This window comes from Mya arenaria, chromosome 6 (assembly GCF_026914265.1).
Source record: "Mya arenaria isolate MELC-2E11 chromosome 6, ASM2691426v1".
Lineage (NCBI taxonomy): Eukaryota > Metazoa > Mollusca > Bivalvia > Myida > Myidae > Mya > Mya arenaria.
Window position 1 is genome coordinate 4,760,409 of NC_069127.1, and position 18,697 is coordinate 4,779,105.

Consider the following 18,697-nt stretch of genomic DNA (forward strand, 5'->3'; position numbering starts at 1 on the left):
GACCATGACATACTTTTTTGTGTTGACATTAAAATTATTTAATAAAACATGAGTTATTATTTTTGGGTGAGCGTTTTATCACCCATTTCTTCAACGTTTGTGCTTTTATTATTTATTGAATCTGGCAGAAATTGAAAATCACGCCAATATTATATTTCATTATTGGCATTTTGTAATCTTTTTGCGAATTTAGAGGCGGGAGTCGGAATTACTTTTTTCCAAATCAATATTGTTGTGGTTATTTTGCCCTCACCTCATACAACTTATTATGTGTTCGTGGAAGTCCTAAAAATGTTCGTTTTGACGGCGTTTATGCAACTAGCGTGTGGCTGAAGAAATGTATTTACACGTTTCCTTTGAAAATATAATTTCAGTATTCTTTCTTCTGTCACACGTTCATCTGTGTTTTTTTCAGTTGTTCAAGGATTGCCCGCGCCAATTGACCTCAGTAGACTCGTGTTCCACTCTTGTATCACTGACCGTTCCAAGGCGGTAAACCCATCATATTTACCAGTAAATCTATGTTGATGAGTGCGAGGGCTGATCGTGGTGTTTGTATATGAAATTTGTGTCTCTAGTTCATTGTCGTTTGGGACCTTGCCTTGTACCTTTAAACAGGGTATATTTTCTATTGTTTGACTACTTGTCCATGCAGTTTGCATTGCATTATTGGCCCCGCTGTTACGCCATCACGTTAATACCATAGGTGACCTAAGATAAAAGTAACTGCAATTCCCAGTCAAATCAAGAAAGTAGAGGACTAGAAGGAACAGAGTAAGATACAAGCGCGATACGGTGCGCTACCCTAGTTCTTTGCGGAGAGACCTCTTGGTTCTTCAACATGCTTGGTGTACATTAAATACAGAAACACGGAATACATTTGTCCTGTGTTAAACCAGTACTGGGTACATCATTTTCCCAGTATAACCCTTTAATGCCGAGCGCTACGCAAGGAAGCTACTATAGTATCATATGTTAACGTCTTTCAGCTTGACATGGCCGGGGTTTTGACCTGCGACCTTCTGTATCCGAAGTGAAAGTTCTTTCACTGAGCAATCTTGGCGGTATTGTCAAACATCCCTTGGGCCATACACGAGGTCACACCAGGCACCAACCTTACTCAATGGGCCATATGTAGTTGCAAAATTTCATCGGCCGTATGTGCATGTCAGTATCTGCATTATTCTATATGTAGGTCGTAAGCAGTTTTCAGTGTATTTCCCTACACATGTGTACTTTTATTGTGACCTCCTTTTACCTTTATTTCTATAGTGTACATACAAATTTCTGTACGATAAATAACCTTTCCAATTGTTGTTTTAATGTATATTCATTTATTTTTTTAAATTAGAGAACACGGAATCCCAGATGAAATATATATAAATATATATATATATATATATATATATATATATATATATATATATATATATATATATATATATATATATATATATATATATACACTCGGAAGAGGAGTTGACATTAAACAGAGATAGATGTGTGTGTATATGTGGAACACCGATTTCAAATGCACAGTGATACCGGATATCGGGTTCTAGCATCACAAATGCGGTGTTAATTTTATTCGCGAAATAATGGACACTTGGATATGGAAGGGAAAATGTACAACCTGTTTTATGGTAATTAATTTCAAATTGCATTGTCATTTTAAAAAGAAACAGTCTGCAATCACAAAATTTAGAGAGGAATTGAGTGAGCCCATAATTTTAGGAAGGATACTCTAATATTTAAGCAATTGAGAACATATATTCAGAAAACACTGAAACTCAGTCTCTCAGATCATCATCAACAAAAAAGATGTATGTTTATAAGCATATAATGTACACACGCCAGATCAATCCAACAAGTGTCAATTGAGCTATCCCAAATGAGCATTCTGGTTTTGGTCACAGAAAATGAATCTGTCATTCTAGTATACTATTACAGGCATCAAAACCATGGTTTATATGACACTGTTATGCATAAAATTGACAACAGACATGAATTTCTGTCAATGTCAAAGAGGAAGATTTGGTCTCCATTCCAGTAGATTGGGTTCAAAAGCTGTAGAATTTCTAAATCCTTCAATTTTCAGTCAAAAACAATGAAGGAAATGATATTAATAAAAAATGATAGTTGTTAAGTACTATTTTTAGATTTTTGGAAAATACACCTACATGTACATTGTAAAATAGGTCATGGTTCAGGGTCTTGTCAAATGTCAGCATTTTTGAGTAAAATAGGAGGAATATTACATCTGGCATGTGAAAACTAGATCTTGTTTTTTTAAATTTAGTAGAGTAGCTGATAGATCAAATCAAACTGCCCAAATAGGTCCAGAACAGAATTGTGTATGTTAATTTTTGCGCCAAAGTGTTGTAAAATTTTATACAATGCAGATAATTAATAACACATTGGGAATGTTATTTTTTATAATGATTTGACAGTATTATGAAATGTTCTTAAATAAACAAAGAATGCTGATTAGTATGATGTCAATTAACAAAGAATGCTGGCTTTTTCACGGTTACTTACATGTAGCAACGATCTCGGCCGAGGTATTAGGTGGTCTGACAGGATTTTACTGCACCATTTTCTTAACCGATTATTTGGGTATTTTATCATGGTTTATTTTGAGGGTTAAAAAATGAAATTTTTGGGCCAAACTATTCTTTCAAGAGTGGTAGATTTCATCGGGTAAGCGGTATGGCGTTTGAGGGCATCAAAAGCATTAAATTTTACCTACCGCCGGTGGAGTTCACATGTCTGCAACAAATGACAAAACGTTCTTCTTCTTTGTGACATAACAATGTTTAAAGTATTTGCTACATTCCATAACATAATACATGCTATATTTGTGGGGATCATTCTAGGGGATTTTGACATTTTTGTTCAGAATTCCAGAATTCATTATTGCAGAAAAAATACTATTACAGTATAAAGAAAATAATCTTGTTTTAGTGGGAAGCGAACCTTGGCACAAACAGTCAAGAAAAAATAATAGCTTATCCACTTTTCCTTAGAGACTGACTAATTTGATGGAAGTTTAAACCTTTATTAAAAACATTGGTAGCATCACTACTGTGTGGGAACAAACACTGGATATAGCTAAAAAAGTGATAAGTAAACAGACAATTATACAGTTGTTTTTCTTTACCAGGGGTAAGATCTTGCTGTGTTAACGCTTATCTACCGTATCCACAAATGAAACAAGTGTTTGAACTAATAGCTGAATGCTAAATTTGGACTATGGTGTACCTTATACTGCTTATGATTTAGCAGACCTCGGAAAACGTTTCTTCAAATCTGAGATGGTCATCTCGAAACGTACTACATAAATGAACATTTATGAGCGATCATGCAACTTTCGGCAAGAATTGGGCTATTATACAAAAGAGGAGAAACATTTCCATCGTAGTCGTATATTGCACAGGATCAAGTTATTCGAAACTCTTCGATTTTGATAAATATATAACCATAAAATACAAAAAATGATAGAAAACTTTCCATGTGTCAAAATCAAACGCTTATCGATTTATCACTTTTTGAGCTATATCCGGTGTCCATTCCTCTACAGTGATCACCCGATAATGTCAACCAATCAAATTAAACAATCATATTTTAACATATACCGTAGCAACATTTGATCCAGCCATCAGTATCTTAGTTGGAACTCTCCAAATGATTTGCCACACTTTATTTCGTAATAAAAAAATATCCGTATAAATAAACATTTAACAAACCATGCTCCTTTGGTTAAAAATTGTTAGTATGAATGCTGGGAAATCACATTCCTGTGAAAGAAAGTCTATGAAATAAACAATATAAGATCCATTCTTGTTTTACATACATTGTATCATGTCTATGTTACCAAAAGCATATATTTTATGTACAATTGCATGCACAACATACATGTTTGCATATGTTATAGCGACCAAGTGTAATACCGTAATTCACCTAAGAGTTCGGACACTCTAAATATTCGGACACCCATAATTATTTTCCAAAATAATTTATTTTGCGTACCTAATTTTCGGACACCCAAAGGACATCAATCATAACTTTTACAGTTACCAAGTTTCACAGACGAAGATTATTGATTTTTATCTTTACAATGCCTGGCTAGATTACCTAACCGTATACACCACTGTGACAAGTTAAGGAAGTGTGATATATTTATTGGAGGATTAAAGAAACAACAAGGGCAATCAATGGATTAAGAAAACATAGACATGACATGTTTGTAAAACGATCTGCCAATAAACTTTCAAACTAGTACCACACTTAAAGACTGTATGAAGCAATAATTGTACATGCAGTTAAACATTTATCCTGCATAGCAATGTCCATGCTCTCCACGAGATCCTCGTGGGTATACTATAGCTGTAAGTTGTGTGACTCTTTGATCTGAAGCCGATAAAATGTGTTTATTCAGTTCTTGTATAAAATGGTGTTTTAATTAACTTGATGAAGGATTTACACTTATAGGCGTAATAAATAAGTTTATGATCATTGATTATTACGGATAAATTAATAAGTGGTAAAATGCAAACATGAAGAAAAAAGGCAGGTTAAACAAACATGTGAATAAAATGTAAAGATGGTAATTTTCTATGTATTCGGACAGCGAAAAAAATTATTAATTTAAGGTGTCCGAACTCTTAGGTGAATTACGGTAAGCCATTCGGTTTATTTTGGGACTCTAAATTGTATAAGCAACAACTGTATATTGTATTTAAATGTTCACAACACTAAGTATTTCAAACATGTGGTATAATGGGAGGAACAACACCGTCATACTATTGGTATAGTAAGGCACTATGCATGTCTATTTGTTTTTAATACAGAATCATACTATGTAAAAATTATCGTACACTTTCGAAACTTTAAAATGATTCACTACTTTATTAAAAAAATTGTTGTATGCTGATGCTTACTGCACCGTTTAAATCAAGTTTGCAAATTATGCTTAGACAAAAGCTCAGATTGCAACATAATTTTAGAAACAACTACAACCTAACTAGCCTCTAGATGCAGAATTAAGTTACGTCCAAGTTGCAAAAGTTCTGCAAGCAAGAACTAGTTGTATTTCTGCTCTCAAAAACCCTTATCTAATACTGCCGTAATGGAATCTAACATTTGAAATTGACAAATGTTCACAAGATTTGCAATGACTATCAACCAACTCCTTTGTCGGTATATTACATAATTAGCACCTATGTCTATCTTTCTATTTTCCATTCAAGTGGTTGCTTAAGTAAGGAGACCTCTCAACTAGCACTATGTGGTACTATGTAGTACTCTTTGCTCTTCAATTTTAAAAGTTAGACATTGTCACATGATTTTATCTGCTGTTGTTTTTAGCTCACCAGAGCACGAAGTGCTCAAGGTGAGCTATTGTGATCGGTCTCTGTCCGTCGTCCGTAAAAAAAATCTCCTCTGAAACGACCAGGCAAAATTCAATAAAACTTCACAGGAAGCTTCCTTGGGTGTCCCTCTACAAGAATACAACAAGGGGTCACGATTGATTAACAACAACAACAAGAACTAAATGGCCGACTTCCTGTTTTGCTTTAAAAAAACATCTCCTCTGAAACTAACACTCCAAATTCAATGAAACTTTACAGGTAGCTTCCTTGGGGGACCCTCTACAAAAATACAACAAGGGGTTACGATTGATCAACAACAGCAACAATAAAATGGCTGACTTCATGTTTTGCTTTAAAAAACATTTTCTCTGAAACTACCACTCCAAATTCAATGAAACTTTACAGAGAGCTTCCTTGGATGACCCTCTACAAAAAACAACAAGGGGTCACAATTAATCAAAACCAACAACAACAACAAAATGGCTGACTTCCTGTTTTGCTTTAAAAAACCCATCTCCTCTAAAACTACTAGTCCAAATTTAATGAAACTTTACAGGAAGCTTCCTTCGGGGACCCTCTACAAAAATACAACAAGGGGCCATGATTGATAAATAACAACAAAATGGCTGACTTCATGTTTTGCTTTAAAAAACATTTTCTCTGAAACTACCACTCCACATTCAATGAAACTTTACAGAGAGCTTCCTTGGATGACCCTCTACAAAAACAACAAGGGGTCACAATTGATCAACACCAACAACAACACAACAACAACAAAATGCAACATTTTATTAATGCTTTATCATTGAGAGTGTGGCCCTCTTGTTTAATTTTCTCAATGATTTAAATTACATTATTATTGCTTAATTTCTTCACTGTGAGCTATTTTGTGCATTATCACCTGTGTAGGAAAAGGATCTACCATTTTTTTATTCTTTGCAGATGCGACCATGTAGATAATATCTATGGACAGATACAGACCCAACCCTCGAGGTGGACGCAGGAGGCCGACCTCCCAACCAGCCAGGAGAGAGAGGTCACGCCCGGTGTATTCTGCTGAGGATGAACCATACAGACACAAAACAGAACACAGCAGATACGGAGAGCAGAGGTCTTACCAATATGACAACAAAAATGTAAACCAAAGACGTTCTTCTCAGCCTGTTGGAAGTCAGCCTGCCAAGCGGAAAACATATTCACAGCCAGCATACAATTCTACAGCAGTGCCTGTGCAACCAAAAAATGTTGACTTGAATAAAGCTTCTTACTGTAGGGGCAAGCCTCTGTTGCCAACACCACCTGAGGTGAAAAGACATGAAACACTTGTGAATAAAGGACAGTTTAGTGGACATGAAACGCTTGTGAAAAAAGGACAGTTTGGTGGACATGAAACCCTTGTGAAAAAAGGACAGTTTAGTGGACACGAAACTCTTGTGAAAAAAGGACACTTTAGTGGACATGAAACACTTGTGAAAAAAGGACACTTTAGTGGACATGAAACACTTGTGAATAAAGGACAGTTTAGAGGCTCCTTATATCCACAAGATGGTACAGATTACACAGATTACCATGACAAGGGAGATTATTCAGAAACTACATCATGGGCAGGCACAAGTCAGCAGTTTGCCAATTATGGTAAATCACAATTCTATTCTGAAAAGAGAAGCTACTAATATAAACCCAAAGCTTTTATTTATAAAATAATACACTTCTTATAATAGCCATGTATTAGAATATTGATTTTCCAAAATATAAACTCCTAGCTTTGGTGTCCACAGATTCTTGCCAAAGAAACACACACAAAAACAACTGCTTAAAGCATTGAAGATATTAATATGAAACTTGAAAAAAATAAATAATACAAACGTGAAACTTTATAAACATGCAACTAAGAGGTCTAAAAATAACACTTCTGGTTCAGGTGACTTTACCTTAATAGGCCGGACCCAACTATTTTAATAGTCCTTTTGGTTAAAAAACAAATAAAAAATTAAAGTATTTTTTTAAATGTACAGTCGAAACTCGTTATGTCGAGTTTGTCGGGACCTTGGGGGAAAAAGTTGAGATAACAAACATTTGACTCATGAATCCGAATTACACAAAAGTATCACCAATACCAACGTATGAGTTTGATATATGTCCGACATCCGACTTCTTCAATTGAATGCTCTTGTTATGGTCGTGGAAACAGCAAAGGTATTATTTAAAAATGAGTTGATTAAAGAAATTGAATAATTTGTGCCAAATTAATTTACTTCACGTTTACACAAATCAGATATAAAACCAGAATAACATACACCTGTACATTGTAAGAAAATGGTAAAGCACTTATGACAACAACCCAAAATAGCATGTTTGTTATGCCCGTTGGTTTTCTACTTGCAGTATAGAGAAATTACTTGGTCACGTAACTTTCAATGTTGTCTAATTTTCCGATGATGTCATCATTGACCTTAATTGTGCGTTTCAATGTATAGCTTGATCAACAAAAGACTCTTTAATCAAAAACGTAAACAAAAAACTTTAATTATTCACACTTGCCAATTATGACAGTTTGTTATTTTGACACGCATGGTAATTTAGCGACATGCCGCAAACTTTTATAACAATTTTCTCACCTACAACTCGATCTACAGTTCGACATAAGGGACAAGGAAAATGTTTGATATTCGACCACTGGGACTGAAATAGGAGGTCGACATAGCGAAAAAATTGAGATAGAAAAATTGACACAAGCAGATTTATTATGCCCCCCTTCGAAGAAGAGGGGTATATTGCTTTGCACAGGCATGTCGGTCGGTCAGTCAGTCCGTCGGTAGACCAAAGCTTGTCCGAGTGATAACTCAACAATTCCTGGACATATGGTCATCAAACTTGACATGAAGGGTGGGCCTGACCAGTAGATGACCCCTATTGATTTTAGGGCTCATCGGGTCAAAGGTCAAGGTCACAGTGACCTTTAATGGTAAAGTAATTTTAAAGCTTGTCCGAGTGATAACTCAACAATGCCTAGACCTATGTCATCAAACTTGATATGGAAGTTGGGCCTGACCAGTAGATGACCCCTATTGTTTTTGGGGGTCATCGGGCCAAAGGTCAAGGTCACAGTGACCTTGAATGGTAAAAGGTTTTCCATGTGATAACTCGACAATGCCCACACCCATGGCCCTCAAACTTGACTTTCAAGTTGGGCCTGACCAGTAGATGACCCCTATTGTTTTGGGGGTCATTGGGCCAAAGGTCAAGGTCACAGTGACCTTGATGTGTAAAAGTTGTCCGAGTGATAACTCGACAATGCCTGCACCCATGGCCCTCAAACTTGACTTGGAGGTTGGGCCTGACCAGTAGATGACCCATATTGATTTTAGGGGTCATTGGGCCAAAGGTTAAGGTCACAGTGACCTTTAATGGTAAAAGGTTGTCCGTGTGATTACCCGACAATGCCTGCACCTATGGCCCTCAAACTTGACTTGGAGGTTGGGCCTGACCAGTAGATGACCCCTATTATTTTTGGGGGTCATCGGGCCAATGGTCAAGGTCACAGTGACCGTGAATGGTAAAAGGTTGTCCGAGTGATAACTCGACAATGCCTGCACCCATGGCCATCAAACTTGATTTGGAGGTTGGGCCTGACCAGTAGATGGCCCCTATTGATTTTAGGGGTCATTGGGCCAAAGGTCAAGGTTACAGTGACCTTGAATGAAAAAAGCTTGTCTGTGTGATAACTTGTCAATGCCTGCGCCCATGGATCTCAAACTTAACATTTAGATTTTTGGTGACCAGCTGCTGACTCCTATGTATTTTGAGGTCATAGAGTTAAAAGCCATGGTCATAACACACTCTATCCTCAAACTTTGAATGGTCATAATCTTAAAACTGCCTCAACGGCATCCAATGTCAGCGACAAATCAGCTGTCATTTTGGTCCATGCATACAATGTATTTCATTCAATTGTCCATATAATCCTGACAACATGGTGCTCAGGAGGGGCATAATGTTTGACAAACATCTCTTGTTTTATATAGACTAAGAAAGAATAAATTCGGGACCAGAGAAAAAAGTCGACATAACCGGAAAGTTGAGATATCCGACGTTGACATAGAGAGTTTGGACTGTAGTTTAAAAACCTTTAAAGCTGATACTGAAGATTACTCTTATGCCATTCCTATGATCAGTGACAATCAAGTACTTACATAGAGCCATATAATTAAAAAGAGCCTACGGCTACCTACTCTACCTGTTCTTGGACAAGATATAACCCTAACCCTTGGCCTGGCACTGGATAAAACAAGATGTGCAAGTGTACCTAGAAGTCCCATTAGTCTAGTCAAATACTTGATTTGTCATGTACCTTGAAAAAGTGACAAACATTTGCATCTGCTTGCTTAAATCGCTGGTATACCCAGTCTTATCATTTGATTTAGAATAAGATAATGAGATAGAGATGTAGAACAGAAGCTTCATTTCTAATTTCGTTAAATCCATGTTATTTTAAATTATTTCTTCTTGCAGATGGTTACAATGAACAGGCTGATGAACAGACCTGGTATCCTGAAGCAGACAACACAGATGTGTATGTGAGTGAGCAGCAGGAGGTCCAAGAACCTATGTATCCAGATGTGATTGATGAAGGTACTTACCCTGATGAGGGTGTGGAGTATGATCAAATTGCTGATGATATGGACGTTGACAATGCTGAGGAGGAGGATCAGAACATTATACAATATGAAGACTATTCAAGTGCAGGCTATGGTGATGTTGCATCAGACAATAATTATGTAGGGTATGGAGATGACTATGGTTATCCTGATGAAGAAAATGACAATTATATAGTTGGTTATGGTGTGGATCAAGGCAAATACATAAAAGACACAAGTGGATATGGTGATAAGGACTACACAGAATATGATCCAGCTGCTACATCAATATCCTCTAAACATGTAGGAAAGCATTTTCAAGGAAAAAGAAATAATGAACGAGAAAGTATTGGTAACAAAAGTGAACAGCTTAGATCACAAAAACCAGGTACTCGACACACAAATCACACTCCTTCTCACTATGATAGACTTGCACAGCAAACAGAAAGTCTGAAAGAAAGTCATTTACAAACTAGTCAAAGTAAAACTCCACAGAGTTACCTTCCTGCCTGTTCTTCTACCTCTGCGAAAGCTCCTGCTCATCTGTCGCGCAATAGAAATGTCTCCGGTCATTCTCAAAATGCACATTTGCCAATTTTAACCCCAAAAGGTAGAAAAATGCCACTCTTGCCAAATCCCGTGGAGAAAATGCATGTACTATCTGACCAGAGTCCTGATTCTTATGATCTTTCAATTCCTGAACAACATACTGAAAGACAGCCATCCAGGAAGAAGCATCCATTACTTCCAACCCCAGAAGAAACTCTGTCACATTGTCAGAGCTCAAACAGCATGTCAAATGATGAGGAGCCTCCTTTTGACAATGTTAGTGTGATATACTCCCATTCTACACCGGGCAGTGATGTAGTCAGTGGCAGACATGTAGCAAGTGATTGTATTGAATATCCACCAGTACAGAGAAGTGCATCTTTCAACAGGACACCAACGGAAGGTCTCGAAGTTCCATACACTTCAACCGTAGAAGGAAAATATGCACACAAATCACAGCCAAAAAAACACTATAATGATCTGTTAGATACAGGACATGGATTTAGTGATAGACAGCCTTATGTACGTGAAACAGATCGTGTCAAATCTGTAAAGGGTAATAAAAGTAACACAAAATTATATCAAGCTAAAAGGATTAAGAATGAAATATTTGATTATTCTCATGAACATAAGCCTGACTTTCTAGAAAGAAGACCATCAAAAGTTACCTACCACTCTGAAAAAAGTACTGCCTTTGAACCTAACATAGTTCAGGGAGAACCCAGACATAGAACTGGCTCTCTCGAATGCCCAGTTATGACGCAGGCATTAGTGCCAGAAACATTTGAGTATGATCATTCTCCCCAGAAAAGTTCACGCTATATAGATGCAGAAGCCATATATAAAAAAAAGGATGAGAAATCCTCCAGTGTTCAAAATGCGCGAGATTCTGCAGTTGAAAGGGAACAAAAGCAAACAAGAAACAGACATGAGACTGGGCCGAACTTAAGGAATTCTGATGATTTAGTTCAAAAGTCCAGAAATGTTGATAAGAACACAATGAAAGCTAACATAGAGCTCACTGCTACTCTTCTAGAAATGCAGAAAACTTTGTCAAAAATAGGGGAAGTTATTCAAAAAACCAAAACAGTTTCTAAATTACAGCAGAAACAAAATACTGCTACCACCAGCTCCATCACAAAACCATCTGAAACAAGTTCAGTTGCCAACACCAGTCCAGTAGAATCAACAGAAGTAACAGGAACTGGTACGCCAGTAACTTCTAAGACTGGGGTCATTGATTTGACTGAAGCTGTTGTCAATATAACTAAAGCAGAAATAGAGAGAATAAAGACAATGAACTTAAGTGCAGAAGCTGCCAAAAATGATGCAAGTGAAATGGATATTGATGATGAAGATGATGATATGGATGTTCAAATTGGGAGTGTAGAATTACTGAAAGAAGAAGATAACGAAACAGTAGATAATGAAATTGTGGACGATGGGGATACTGAAACCATTCAGAAATCACCTCTGTCTGAATCTATGAGCAAACCTAGTCCTAATGAAAATGTTCAAAAAGGAAAAGAGACCAGCAAAAACAAAGATTGTGAAGATGAAAAAGAAAAGGAGCAAAAAGATGTATCCGAATCTGAAGAACCGGAGAAAAAGAAGGAATCTTGGAAAAGAAAAACTGAATACAAAACATACAGGGAGTGGAGACAAGCAAAACTGGCCATGGAAGAAGCTTCTGCAGAGGTTGCAGCAATATCAGGTACTGGCAAAGATCAAAAGAAGGTTACCGGTAACGGCAACAGCTTTAAACAACAGAATGAAAATAATAGACAAAAGTATGAAAACAGAGGCAGAACGCTGGGAGATAGAGGTCCAAGGGATTACAGAGGGAGTGACAGAAGGGATGACAAAAGAAATGATAGGAGAAGCTGCACTGATATGGGAGAGCGAGGCAGACAAGATGACAGACGCAGACAAGATGACAGACATCATAGGAATGAGAGAGATTCGTATATGGGAAATTGGGATAGGTGTGACAGAAGAGATAAATTTGATGACCATAGAAGGACTGACTTCAGAAGAGATGATAGAAAAGTAATTGATGGAAAATCTCCTAGAGAGGACAGCTTGTCTAACAGAGAAGAAGCTAAGGATGGAAGCAAATATACTGTGTCAAAACGTTTAATAAAACCCAAACCTATAAACCCTGAAAGACATTTTAGCAATTTTATGAATCTCTGGGATACAAATGGAAAACCAGCAACAGATAAACAAAGTTGGTCAGAAGATCAATCTAAAAGAGCATCAGGCTCAAAATTAATCATTAAACAAGAAGTCCCAAGATCTAGTGCTTCAATCATTGGTGAGCAGTTTGTGAAGTCTCTAAAAGTAAAGACAAATATGAAGAAAAAAGCAGAGATTGAAAAGGGAGACGAACGGTTACCATCACATCAATGCGAAGACAAGAAAGAAGACCAGTATGGAAAGCATATGTCTACATCTGAAATGAAAACTGTTCACACTGAACATACCAGTGAAGTAAGATCAGACGATGGTTTCTCAGATGCTGATGTTGATCATGACTCGTTATCACATTCAGATTTATTAGAAGAAATGCCTCACATGGAAAATTCAGCAACCATTGCCAACATTTCAGGGGAAGATGATTGTAATTCAGACAGTAGGGACAACTTGCTGCATTCAGTTCATGAGACAAGACCAAAAGATGACGAAGAAAAGAAGGATGGATTATTAAAACCATCTATTGTTCAAGACATAGCAAAAAACCTTGTTGTTAAGCTAGTTGATATAAAAAGAAGTCAAGAGTTTAAGGACAGATTTTGTAAGGCTGATGCCACTGTTGGGAAAGAAAATCCACATTCTTTCAAAACTGTTGACAAGACAATCGACGCAAAGATATCAAATGAAGGATTTTCAAAAGAAAAATCATGTGATGAGAAAAAGAAACATAGTTCACAATGTCAAGACAAGAAAGATTATTATGCTGAAAACAGTGATAGTAGCAAGAAAGTAAGTCATACTGAAACAACTGATAAAATCAATAAAGTAAGTCTTACTGAAGACATTCATAAAAACTTAATTGAAAATTACCACTCGAAAGAAAGAATTAAACATGAACAATCTATGGATGAAAAACGATCTTGTGAAAAGAATAAAATGAAAAGCAAAGAAAGGTCTGTTAGCCAGGGATCTACTTCAAATGGAAATAAAAGTGATAAACCAAGATTGAAAGTGCATGAGAAAAAGGAGACAGGTGAAGATAAATACCACTATCCCTCAAAAGTATCATCTTCATCAGAGAAAAGTAAAAAACCGGAAGAAAAAATGTTTTCTTCTGATTCAGACGAATCTCAGGAAGATATATTTGGAAAGATTGAGGAGTTACTGAAACGGGATAGGAATAAGTCATTGTTAAAATTGCCGAAAAATAATGCCCTTAAGAATACAAAAGAACTTACAGGTATGTCAAGTGACTTGGAGGAAGGGTTTTATAAACGGGTGCATAAGACAGAGAAGGACTTTGTGGACAAGAAACAGACACCGGTAAAGATGGATGACATACTGTCCTTAAATGACCACGTGCTGGAGTCAAGTTCAGTTACTCAGTCATCTGACACTGATAATGATCAAGTTGAAAAAACTAAGCAAGTCTTCAAACGAATAAAAAATTGTGTAAAAGGTTTAAGAAAAGATAAAGATACAACATTTTGGAAAAGTTTTGAATTGAAATTTCCATTGATAACACTTGAAAAGCTGTCTAAGAGAAATATAGTGTATCTTCAACAGAAACTTCAATCAGAATTAAAAAAAACAGATGATAAGAAAAAAACATTATCCCTTCACACTAATTTGAGCTCATCCTCGTTATTCAGTAGTTCTGAGGAAGTAAAAACTGATAGTGAAAAATCTGTAAAAGATGCAGTCAGGATAAGTAAACAAAAAGAACTAAGGGTGTCCTCAGAAAGGAATTTGTTTGACAAACTTAGTCTTCAAGGCTTACCAGAAACTGATATAACAGTTGCCATAGCTTCTCGAACAGGAAGAAAGTTGACAGTGCAAAAGGATTCTGGAGATGCTACTGAAAATACTTCTACAACCTCGGCAAATGATGATGCCAATACCGAAAAGGAGAAAACTGTCATGGTTATTTCTGAAAGTGAATCTGAATCACATGAATGGGAAAGTCTCAAAGCTAAAACAAAACAGACTGTTCAAACACAATCAAAAGTTGAAGAAAGTAGTAATAACTCCAGTGGGGATAGTTGTGCTTCAGAGAATAATGAAACTTCAGTGCCGGATAAAGACACTGAAAATGTCTTAGACTTCGAAGAAAGCACATGCTCTGAACCCTCCCAAATTTCAGTTAGTTCATCAGAAGTTTTAAAAAACAACATTAATATTAAAATGGCTCAATTTAAAAGAGTTGACTCAAATGCTACAACAAGGTCAGAGACAAGTGTGTCAACTGTTGATGAGGCTGGTTATTCAGAAATAGATGCTTTTCTTGAAAGTGAAGCAGAACCTGCTCCAAATGAATCCAATGCTGTAAATGTTTCTGAGCCTGGTGAAGATGACGAGGCTGAGAACATTCAAATGGATCTTGAAAGTGCACTATTTGAGCATTTTGAAGAGGGCTCGGAAGACAGCATGGAAGACATTGACGAGTCCAATATGTTGGATGAACAACATCATTTAAATCAAAGTTTGAAGAAAAGAAAAAACAAAAGCGAAACAAGTGATACCAGTGAAGATGACGAAGGAATTGCAAATGCAGAACGAGATAAAAGAAAGAACAAATATGAAAAAACTATTGGGAGTGCAAAAACTGAAGAAAAGAATGATGGTGACAAAGTACACAGCTCTAGTCAAGAAAGAGGGAAGCAGAGCAGGAGAAGACCTGCTTCCTCAAAGGCAAAGAAAAGTAAAAGTTTAAGGACTAATTCTATTTTTGCTATAGACTTAGTGGAATCTGGAGGAGAGGGGGATGTGGAGGATAACATTTCAGTATTTAACCTTGATCCTCCATCTGAGGATGAAGAATTGAGTCCATCACAGGACCTCTTTGCTGATTTAATTCATGGGAAACACAGGGATTGCCAGCAAGTCCCTAATATATCTCATCCTGTGAGAGAGGAAAATGATGAAAAAAATCAAAACGACCTTGACTTACAAGGAAAAAGTCTGTGTACATTGTTTAATAATGAAACACAGGGATATATTTCACCCTCAGGTGGAGTCGATGAATGTGTAGAAAACAGAAATGCTGAAACCAGCAATCCTGAACAGGAACAGGAAAAGGTTAAGTGTAAAACTGGTGAGGATAAAGAAGAAGCAGAAGTCAAAGATGAACCAGTATGGCTTAAATTTGGATATACGCAAGAACCAGATACCATTTTCCTCAGCGATGGAGATGATGATATTATTATGTCATTTTCACAACCAATCATTGATCTTGTATCTAGTGATGAAGAAAATGTGCAGTCAAACCCTGAAGATTCCTCCAAGTTTGGGGAAACTCAGGCCTTTGAGGTCAGGGTAAAGGCAGAAGATGATGACAAAGATTACCCGGAACCTTCTCAGATATGCCATGATGACAATGACCTTCTGGACATGGAATACTTTGATGATGATTGGTCGGACAAGGGTAGTGACTTTGACCCGAATGATATATTTGACACAAGTAGAAATGTCACAAGATCACTTGGTATGGATGGGAATGATTTATATATATCATCTGATGAAGATATTTTTCAATCACAGTCTAATTCTGATGGCATTGATGTGAAAACAGAGCTGCAGATGGCTGAGAGTGAGACGAGAAAAGGGATTAGTGATGACATTACCAATGAAATGCCTTTAACAGAAACAGATAAAAAACAAGGAGAACCTGAAAGTGATGAAACAAATGATTTTGCTTCAGGAGATGATGAGTTTCTAGGTATTACAATGCAAGAGTTTGATGAACAGCAACAAGATGGTACTAAGGACAAATATAGTGTCCAAACACAACCAAAATACTCTACAACTGAACATACTGGTACTAGAGGGAAGAGTGGACAGCTGGTAGATAATATTAGTAAAAAGACAGATGATAGCACTTCAAAAATGAACACTAACAAAGAATCACCTTCTGTTTATGATGCAGAGACTCAGCTACATCAAGATTTGTATGAGCCAAGTATAAATGATTTACCTGCATTTGATCTTCAGTTTGAACCTATTTCTGATGATGAATGTAAAGATCATGAAGGTAACAAAAATGAGCATACTTCAAAAGATAGTGATATGAAAGTTGCTCTTGATAAAGTAAATGACCAGAAAACTAATGAACATTACATAAGATTACGTCTCAAGCAAGGCGCTCAAAAATTGAAGTCATTAGCTAAAGCTCTTAGAAAAGAGCAAACACCTCCTAAGGAAGAAGACAAGATAAATTATATTGGTAATGAAACCAAGTCTCAGGAAATAAGTACAAACCAAGATTATGAAGTACCAACGCAAGTAATTGATGACTTTGAACTTTCTGATATGGAATATTCAGAAAGTGATGTTCATGACCCTCAACTTGAAGCATATATGCAACCAACTCAGAAATCTCAGGATCACAAACAAAGATTATTTTCTCGAGAACTTGGTATAAATGTTTCAAGCTTTGAAGAAGAAGAAAAAAGTGACAGGTCAATCAGTTTGTATGATGCTAACACACAAATAAGCTCATTTCCTTCAGGGTCAACTCAGAAACCAGGTTCTTCTCATGATGTTTTTGACCACATGACTCAAGTTGACATTGATCGAAGACGGCCAGAAAAATCAAGTTCCATAGTTAGACAGGTAAAGGTTCAGGATTCTTCAAACTATGATGCCTTAACACAAAAACAATCATTAAGTACAGAGTTTGATGTTTTGACTCAGAGAGATCCATTAAAAAAGACTAATGACATCTTTGTGGCTTCAACACAAGCCAGTCCTACAAACAATGTCAAAATGTCAAAGAAGAATGTATATCATACTCCAACACTCATGGACGATTTAGTTATCAACCTTGATGAAGATAGTCAAGAGAGTACGCAGTCAGAGCAATCCAACCATCAAGACATTCGAGATTACTATCAAATTGCTACTCAAGCACATGAGGGAAAAATTACTGACCGCCACACGGCAGATGTACCTGGGAACAACCCTTCAAGGGTGACCTTTCATAACAATGATGATCTGACACTAATTGATGAGGGAGATAGTGATGAAGCTAGTGTTGATGATGTATACTTAATGGAAACTCAGGTTTTGGATAATAGAACTGCTGAAGACAAAAATGAAACTGATAAGTACATTGTAGCTACTCAAATAGATACAAACAGCAGGGAAAGCACTGATAGTGAAAAAAGTATAAAAAACAAAGATCAGTATGAAGTAGATACACAGCTGGATGATGACTTTGAGTTGGATGATCTTCCAGATCTGGTAGACAGTGACCCTTACATGGTGGCTACTCAAATAGATCGGATAGATGATGAGGATGGGTCCCTAAGTGTGGATTCTACTGGTCAAGGAACAAAGAATCGGCCATCATCGGCTCTGAAACGTCCAAGAAGTGACAGCATAGGAAATGATAAAGATCAAAGTGCTCCCAAATCTGGCGACTCAGTCCTTCCATTCAAGAAACCCAAACTTGCATTGTCTGTAAAGAAGCCGGTAGTAATTGAACCACAAAAATTGAAATCAGTAGCGGAGAAACGTGCATCAGGAGTTGTAACAAAGACTCCAAGTGTTGATCATAAGACAAGCACGCCCAGTACGTCATCTAACAAACATGACAACATAATGATGATTGATGCAAACCATGGGGACATGTGGTTGTCAAAGAAAATCCACACATCAAGAACTGATGGCAAGTCTAGTAAACCAGTGAAAAGAAAAAGGCATGAAAGTGCTGAGGACATTCTTAAGTCAAAGGTTGCTGCGGCTAAAAGTAGACAGAAGGAAAGGATGATGCAGACTATCATAAATCCAGCAACCATAGCTGACAAAGTCAGACAAAAACCAGTCACATCAGGTATGTTGGTGCTTTTAATATTTCCATTGAAATAAAAAAAATAACATGTATTAAACCTTCTAGTTTCATGACTTAATCTTATGCTAATATATTTTCTTATGTTAGTATGA

General features: G+C 36.7%; 1 protein-coding gene across 2 annotated transcripts in view; it reads left to right on the forward strand.

The window, feature by feature from the left end:
* Positions 1-1,582: 1,582 nt before the first annotated feature.
* Positions 1,583-18,697, forward strand: part of LOC128237216 (uncharacterized) — a 42,666-nt gene continuing 25,551 nt past the window's right edge. For both annotated transcript variants that reach the window (XM_052952555.1, XM_052952556.1), the window contains exons 1-3: positions 1,583-1,643; positions 6,315-7,007; positions 9,885-18,587. In XM_052952555.1, coding sequence (XP_052808515.1) covers positions 6,338-7,007; positions 9,885-18,587 — 9,373 coding nt within the window. In that variant the 5' untranslated portion in view covers positions 1,583-1,643; positions 6,315-6,337. The remainder of the gene's footprint in view (positions 1,644-6,314; positions 7,008-9,884; positions 18,588-18,697) is intronic.